We start from the raw sequence: 9,083 nt of genomic DNA, 5'->3' as shown, positions 1-9,083 counted from the left end.
TGTGAAGATGTTTATTGTATATATATATATATATATATATATATATATATATATATATATATATATATATATATATATATATAGGATTAAGAGGGAAGTAACCATTCGGGGGGAAGCAAAAACTTTTTTTTTCTTTTCGTTTTTTGAAAAAACTTTGTTCACGAACATTATAGATGAGATGAAAATATGAACATTTAGTAGAGACACTTTGTGATAAATGTTTTTATTTTGACGGGAAAACGCTCGAAGAAGTAATATATACTCCCTCCGTCCCATCTTAAGTGTCCACTGATGACTTTTCAAAGTCATTTTTTGTCAACTTTGACCATAAATATTTTTATTTGTGCTATATAATATTTGATGGAAATTATATGAATGAATTGAGTTTTAAATGTGTTTTAATTCCATATAATTTTCATCAAATATTATATAACACAAATAAAGATATTTGCAGTCAAAGTTGACAAAGAAAGACTTTGAAAAGTCAACAGGGGATCTTAAGATGGGACGGAGGTAGTAATAATTATCGTGTTTTTCGAGCGTATTTTGAGATTTTAGCTATTGTGGTTTAGATATTAGGGTTTAGATATTAGGGTTTATAGGGTTTAGATATTAGGGTTTAGAAATTTAGGGTTTAGATTTAGGGTTTAGATTTAGGATTTAGATTGAGTTTTTAACACGAACGGTTTAGAGTTTAGGGTTTAGGGTTTAGGGTTTGGTGTTTTGGGTTTATGGAATAAACCCAAAACACCAAACCCTAAACCCTAAACTCTAAATCGGGCTAAATTTTACTTCACAAAACATGGAAAAAAAACGTTCATATTCTTCACGAACAATATTATCTTGAATGTTATTTTTGTCGATCGTTTTCCCGCCTAAATAATAACATTCATCACGAAGTGTCTCTTCTAAATGTTTATATTTTCGTGTGATCTTGATGCCGGAAAAAAAAAATTTAAAAAAAACGAAATTTTTTTTTTTTGCTTCCCCCGATTGGTTACTTCCCCATTGATCCTGCCCCTATATATATATATATATATATATATATATATATATATATATATATATATATATATATATATATATATATATATATATATATATATATATATATATATATATATTGGCAAAAAAACAAAAACTTTATAAACATCTAGTCTCCAAAAAGGAGGCAAGAAAACCGAGATACAAAAGGACGCACCACAACAAAAGGCTCAAAGCCAGTAAACAAAACTAACCGAGACGCTAACTAGAATCGAGCCTAACCGGGGGCTAACCAAAACAAAGAAGACACAAACACCTAAACGGGACGAGAACAATTCCAAACCAAGAACAAGCAATAACCAAATCAAGAACCGAAGTTAGGAGGTTTGATGTCATCTCCCTCATTCGCCTTGAACGTGAATGTAGACTCGATACCCACCCCGTCCGAATTGAGACCTCCATTCCTAAATTCGTCAAAGAATCCAACACCCTTTAACACTTCACCCGCACCCACACCAATGCGCTCTCCTTCTACACTCACAAAAGTATGACCACCTTTTGCCCTCCCGACATCCTCTTCGTCGCTAGAATCACGCAAACAAAAACCTCCACCCTTTAAGCTCTTATTCTTAGCTTTACCTTTCATCTTCAACTTACACTTCGAATCAAGCTTTTCACCCCATTAACCCGAAACTTGCTAGAGTGCACATGCCAAACCCTACAATGACCTTTGCAAAATTCATCCGCACAAATACAAAATTTACGACCTTCACTATTCCCTGTAGCAACTTTAGCCAAGTTATCTAGAAGTTCAACATTAACCTCATCACCCGCTAGGGATGAGCAGAAGTACCAATTTACCGATCCCGTACCGGTACCGACCCGGTACCGGTACCGTTTTACCGGACCGAATGGTAAACGGGACCGGTTCCGGTTCCAGTTTTTTTGGCTTTTCGGTTTCGGTACATAAGATGCGGTACCGGTACGGTACCGGGAAATTCCCGTATTGTCCCGTATTACTACAAATGGAAATAAGTTAAGTTATTGTTGAAAGCTTAAGGTCAAATAATGTGTAGAATATAATTAATAAAATCTCATATAATATTTGGACTCAGATTTGGCACACTAGTTCACTTGTACCAACTTTAAAATTTTTGGGTAATTCACGCAAGCTCAATCAAACCTGATTTTGGCGTGTACTTGAGTTTCCATATTGACCTGCTAACCGAATCTGTCTGACCGGACCATTTTATTATCTATCATGTCAACTTATTACATTCATTCGAGTGGTCTCCATATTGAGTTTCCATATTGACCCAGATGTATTGGCTTTATGTGGAAGAGCAATTGAAAACATGCGTTCAGATGTGCAGCATCTTCTTTCTCATAAAATGATGCTGTTTTAGTATAAAATGATGTTTTTTGTATGAATGATGTTGTTTGAAGTCCATATTTTTTGCAGTCCAAATTCGGTACTAACAGGTAAAATACCGAAAATTACCGGTACCGGTTTTGTAAAAACGGTACGGTACCGGTATTCGAAATTGGGTAAATTCGGTACCGGTACTTTTCGGTTCCGGTACGGTTCGGTACCGGTTCCGTACCGTGCTCATCCCTATCACCCGCCACCGGTTTCCAAACATCCACACGCCTTCTTTTCTATTGTGTATATACAACAACAATCTTTGTAAGAGTCCAAAAACTAAGAAACTGTCACGCTAATTACATCACAAGTCGATGAAATATGAAGATCGGTCTAGCGAGGCTTAGTGCTTGATCACATGAGTACAATTTTAGTTCAACAAGTGTTGCAATTTGCAAATAACAAGAGTAATCAACAATATTGTGAACAAATTACTATCAAAACATGGATTGTGAGATCAATATGCTAAGTTCATTCATTTTTTAAGAAAAAATAATCAATTAATTTTGTACGTTATGTCCACACTGACTAAAGAGCATAAAGTCTTGCATTTATCGCAACATGTGATTCTCTACACCAAAGAGGGCCAATCATTAGTTTTGAAGCTTTCTCTTTACGAAACAACATATAAGCAACTGGGGATCATAAACTCATGCACAAATAGCCTATACACTTCTAGTTTCCTAAAATGGCTTCCCTCTGTGTTCTAATAAGCTTCTTTTGACACAATAACTTCATACACGTGAAGCGGGAGCTTGTTCCCTGACGAAATTTAATCGCATGCATTGGATTTCAAAATTATATTATATCAGAACAGCGGATACAGTTATGGTCAATAAGTCTGGCTACTAAACTCTCAGGCTCCGGCAATAAAGCAGATGTTAAACTGTTCCAGAAATGAAATGCTAACGAATCATCAAGAATCTTTTGTAGTAGTTCATCTTGATCAAACCTTTCGGCTTCTGTTGCTGGTGAGGTAAAATATCTATATACAAAAAACAAGCATCATGATAAGATGAAGATATAGATTTATCAGCACAACAAACATATATACATTACTATATGTGAAACTTGCGCATACCTTGTGATATTGTTACGACTTATAGGGAAAAAAGCAAAAAATGGCTGCAGTTTCAGCTCAATCTGATTCTTTAACCCGTTTTCTTCACGCAAAAACTTCTTTCCTACTCTAGACAAAAGATCCGCTCCATTCCACCTTAAGCTCGTATCATCATAACTCGTGTAAAACTCCTTCAAACACTCCATTATGAACGGACTGTACACAATTCAAAATGTTTTCTTGAAACAATACAATTTCTAACAAACTCAATACTTTTATAATATGCACATACCTATGCTTTCTAAAAGCCATTACAGCTCCATTTAATTGACTTGCAGATGATTCATCCTCTAGGCCCACCATATTAGATAGAGAATCAAGCGGTCGAAGTACTTTAACATCAGTATCGAGATACATCCCACCATATCTAATAACAATGTAAGAAAAAAAGACTTATCAATAAGGCAATAAAAGTAAAACACGAGAATCAGACATTATCCAACCCGCCCATTTGGAGACCTCAACTTAATATGATCTTTCAGTTAAGCCATCAAAGTTGCTTACTTGTAAAGAGCAGCAAGGCGAATAAGCTCACTATAATGAGTAGGATAAAACTTTGTCTTTCTCCACTCAAACCAAACAGATGCAAATTCATGTGTTGGTGTATCTTTCAGTAACTCATCCAGATTTGGCATGGCAACAGCAACCTTAAAACTACAAAACAATACAAAATTAATAACAATTCACATGTTAAATCATCAATTTTGTTTTTTATAAGAGAAATTACCCATCTTTAACAAAACTATCGAAGAAATTAAGCTCAATGGTTTCAGAAAACACAACAACACACGCATCTGGATGATGAAATAGCAAGCTTTCAAGCCCACGCTGATGTCGAACACTAAACATCCAAGTTGGAGAATTCCACACCATAAATACTCTCATCGAACATTTCCCTTTCCTAAAAAACGCATCCATAAAATTCGAAAAAGATAAACGAGGATATACACCAGGAAAGTAACCCCATCTCTTCCCATCAGCATAAATCTGAACAGAAATTTCAAATTTCGCATTATCATCATTCAACGTTCTTCGTTCTGCTATCTTTATTTCACTATCTACATCAACATTCATACCTTTCGAAACTTCAGATTTCAATACCACATTATCCGGTGAGACGCTAGAAGGCTTTTTAACACTAAAAGGTACTTTTTTAAATTCATTAATTATCCGTTTTTGAATAATTTTATCCCCTTTTGTAAGCCCTGTGACTCCAGCACCATCAGGATCCTGTAAAAATGGATGATTCAACGGATTTAATAGCTCGAGATTCGATTTAAACATTCGATCACGCCTTAAGAAATCACTCTTTTTATCAAACCAATTTCCCCAACCTTCTCTTAACGGTGAAACCCTAACTCCAACTGTTAATAAAAGTGCATCTTCAATTCCTTTTACTTGAACCAATTTTCTACGTACATTGTCATCCAAAACGACGTCGTCTGAGCTAAACCCCAAATTAACATTCAGTGAATTACTACTATCGAAATTAGGATCAAAACTGGTGTAATCCTCCCACTGATCAATCGATCGTTTATCAAAAGCGCGTCGAATCACGCCGTGCACGTGATCGAAATAGTATTTAGAAACCCTAGTTTGATCAATTCCGTCTTCAATTTCTTCATCGTGAACCCTGGAGTCTGGATCTTCATGAACGGCGTCGTCTATCTCGTCGATCCGGTCGTCCGAGGAGTGCCGGTCGTCGGGATCGGAATCTTCGAAGAGAGGATTGAAGGTGAGGTCGTCGGATCGGTGGTGGTGGGAGTGACGGTCGGAATTGAGACGGATGTAGAGTATTGAGACGGATAGAAGGAGAAGGACGGCAGCGATTAAGGTGCAAACGTAGGTGCCGTAGCGGGGACGACGCCGTGACCGGAGTTTTCTCAACATTAAGACGACAGGAGACCGTTTAACTGTCTGTATGTGTTTCTGTTATCAGTTTTTGTATTAGTTATTTTCTCAACATTAACACAACCAGGCCCAACATTAGGCCTATTAACCATCCCAGGCCCATCAGAATCCTTACCAAACAAACGATCCGCACGACCTGTTTCTAACCCGTCCATCTTGTTGCTCGACTGTCCAACTTCAAAACCTACATGTACCGGAGCTAGACCCGAACAACTCTTCTTATTCACCTTTTTAAGACACCCTAAACCCCCATCACTATCACATGAACTTGAACTTGAACTTGAACAACGAGCCCGTTTACGTTTTCGAAAACCATGAGAATCTAACACCGCTTGAACCTGATCTAAAGAGAACGTCACCGAAGAAGATGTAACAATTCAAGAACCTGACCTAACAATATTAGAATTATCAAAACCTGCCTTATTACCCGTAACAACCGGAGAGGTAAATCCAACATCGTACTCACTACCAACAAAACCTCCTTCCCCGATACCTTCACCCAAAACCTCCCCACTGTCAACAGGAACACCTTTATGACCCACTGCATCAAGATTACCCCCTCCTGTCATCAATTCCTTTACAACCGAATCATTAACAACTTGTACAAAGTCAGCCGACACACAAGCCGCCTGAATTCTTTCAACGATCGACACATCAGAAACTTCGTTGACCCAAATGTGACCGTTAACCAAAGTGTCGGCAATCAAAGAAACAGAAACTAGCTCGTGAATGTGTTTAACTTGAGTAGTTTCAACAAACACAAAAACAGAACCATACCCTAACAAATCAGTCGAAGAATTCGCCACTTTCACCACCGAACCAACCCTACTAGCAATACCTCTAATATTATTAATGTTAACAAAGTTAGCCGGAAAACCCCTTAATTCCACCCAAACGTACCTGAAAAAGGCATCAGCCTTTGGAGAGAACGAAACCACCAAATCGAAGCCAGAATCGTGACCCTTAGTAAGAACATTTGAATATGAAGCTAAATCAAAACACTCAACCACCCCTGAAAACGCCCCCAATCTTCTAAAATTCGAAACCTCAGCTTTACAATTAGTCAAGAAATTCTTTAACTTGTCTTCCATCAAAATAGACGAGTCGACACAAAGAACACTCGGTTCCAACCCATCGACAGCATGAGGGTTCGGTGCAGGAGTAACCGGAGAACAAGAAAGACCGCCACGGGTAGCAGGTCCACCACCACGTCTACAAGGCCGTCCAACATTGATAGGAGAACCAAAAACAGACGACCCATTCATCTCTTGAATCGCCAAAGTGGCGTGAGTTGGTTGCTCGAAAGAAATAAAAGGAAACCGCCGAAAAGACCAAGATTTGATTTCCTTAATCGAACCAATTTTGCAGAACTCCTCTTTGAGCAGATTATGAGAAACCCTATTTAATCTCCCAACGAAAATCGAATCCCCCATAAAAACAGAATCAACAGACGCCATGATGAAATAAACGAAATGAAATGTAGAAAAGAAAAGCTGAAAAAGGCTGAAGAATTGACCGCAGCCGGAAAAGACAATGGAAGGAAAAAAGATGCTGGTTGGTGATATAAATAAATAAATAGTGGTAGTTGAGATTGAAATCAAAGAGGGAATAAAGGTAAGAAAATGAAAAATGAAGGGAGAAGAATAAATGCAGTCAATTTAAATTATATGAATGTGAGAATTATAGTTAGGTTAAAAAATAAGGTGTTATCCAAGAATCAAGAATTTTGGTCCGAAGACAATTTGTAAAATAATATGTCATCCCAAGTGTTTTTAGTCAAAAACTTCTCGGAACATTTGATTCTATTTTAGCGGATAAAACTTTTGTGATATACCAAATTTTCTTTTTCAATAAAACTATTAATTTTCAAAAACAAAAACATTTGATTCTATTAGTAAAGTTACAATTATTTTGTCCTATATATTAATATTCATATAGAAACCCTAATTTAGGTCTTTTTAGTATGGGAAATTGGCTAAAATACACTTTTTTAAAAAGTTTTCAAAGAAAATAGATTTTTTTTTTTAAAAATTGTCAATATACACAATTGGATAGACCAAAGTGTTGGTCGACCACCTCATTTTTCAAGGTAGTCGACTAAGCTTCATTGAGTTCCCGGTCGACTACCGTGTAATCATGGTCGACTGCCTCTTATATTTTCATGGTCGACTACCCCAACAAGAAACAACGCGGGCGACCCAATATATGGTCGACTACCCAATACATTCCATGAAATATAGCTCAACCGAATCCATGATTTCTTTTATGAAGATATTAACAAGTCACAAAAAAGTTGCATCCGATAACCGTAAGTAATTACAAAAACAATATTTGTATAGCTATTTCTTAATTATTTAGTTTATGAATTAATATCAGGATGAAGATGACATAGTCATACACAAAATAAGAGTTGAGTGTAGTTTGGAGAGAGTGTATATCAGTTTTCCACCCAGCAAGAACATCAATAAATTTTTAGAAGGCCCTAATGAAGCCATGCTCTCCCCATTCCCTACGTAAAATGAAAGGAGATCAGAACAACCATTTAGGCATTTAAATAACAATTTGGATTTAAGAAAGATACCTTTAACCTATTACCGGCAAGGGTTTAACATGGTAGTCGACCAATAATTTAATTGCTACTCTACAAACCAATTTTTGGTAGTCGACCATGTATTGGGTCGACCGTGTTGTTTTTTGTTGGGGTAGTCGACCATGTTTACACGGTAGTCGACTGGGAACTCAATGAAGTTTGGTTGACCCCCTTGAAAAATGAGGTAGTCGACCAAGATATATAGTGGTCGACCAACACTTTGGTCTACCCAAAGGTGTATATTGACAAATTTTTTTTTTTAAAAAAGTGTATTTTCTTTTAAACCTTTTTAAAAAAGTGTATTTTGGTCAATTCCCCTTTTAGTATTAAAGGTACGTTATTTTGGAAATGAGTTCACACCTTCTTGTGCCTTTTGTTAACGGATATTAGACTTAGACAATATCTTATGTAATATCTAGCATTAAATGTAGGCATATCTATCCATATCTCATATTAAATGTAGGATCCCTAAAATCAAGGGATATGAGATCAGATCATGTACTATATATTTGGTCTCTTTGATCAATAAGAATCATGGGTGAATTATAACATTCTAACATGGTATCAGAGGGTTTGATCCAAAACCTAGTCGGCCGAATGTGTGCCGCTTCTGCTCTACCACCCATCAAATCTTCCTAACCCCATCAATACCGAACCTCTTCGGTCTTCTATCTATATTTTCTTTTGCATTTTAATTTCCTGTAATCAAAAAAAAAAAAAAAAAAAAAAAAAAAAAAACCCAAATCACGGTTGAAATATACACCGTTTCAGCTTCCGTCTTCTTTCAAATCACGGTTGAAATATACACCGTCATCTCACCACCGGAGCAGCAACATCACGGTTGAAATATATACCGTTTCAGCTCCCGTCTTCTTTCTATGACTCTTTTGTTCTTCAATTTCTTTCAAAAAAATACCTCTGTTCTTCACCTCGTGCTCTCTTCCATAGCATCTCAACATCTTCTTTTCTCCATCCTCATCTTCTTTTTGATTATGGCTAAAGCCCATCAGCAGAAAAAAAAAAAAAAAAAAAAAAAGGGCGGCCAAACTAGAGAA

General features: G+C 36.6%; 1 protein-coding gene across 1 annotated transcript; it reads right to left on the bottom strand.

The window, feature by feature from the left end:
- Positions 1 to 3,205: 3,205 nt before the first annotated feature.
- LOC139896754 (uncharacterized protein At4g19900) lies at positions 3,206 to 5,436 on the bottom strand. Its single transcript, XM_071879391.1, has 5 exons — positions 4,255 to 5,436; positions 4,032 to 4,181; positions 3,760 to 3,894; positions 3,489 to 3,683; positions 3,206 to 3,392 (listed from the first exon to the last, which is right to left on the bottom strand). The coding sequence occupies exons 1-5, from the start codon at positions 5,415 to 5,417 to the stop codon at positions 3,206 to 3,208; spliced, it is 1,830 nt and encodes a 609-aa protein (XP_071735492.1). The 5' UTR covers positions 5,418 to 5,436.
- Positions 5,437 to 9,083: the final 3,647 nt, after the last annotated feature.

The sequence above is a fragment of the Rutidosis leptorrhynchoides genome, chromosome 3 (assembly GCF_046630445.1).
Source record: "Rutidosis leptorrhynchoides isolate AG116_Rl617_1_P2 chromosome 3, CSIRO_AGI_Rlap_v1, whole genome shotgun sequence".
Classification (NCBI taxonomy): Eukaryota; Viridiplantae; Streptophyta; class Magnoliopsida; order Asterales; family Asteraceae; genus Rutidosis; species Rutidosis leptorrhynchoides.
The sequence above is the reverse complement of the archived record's forward strand: the minus strand, read 5'-3'. Positions and strand labels throughout refer to the sequence as shown.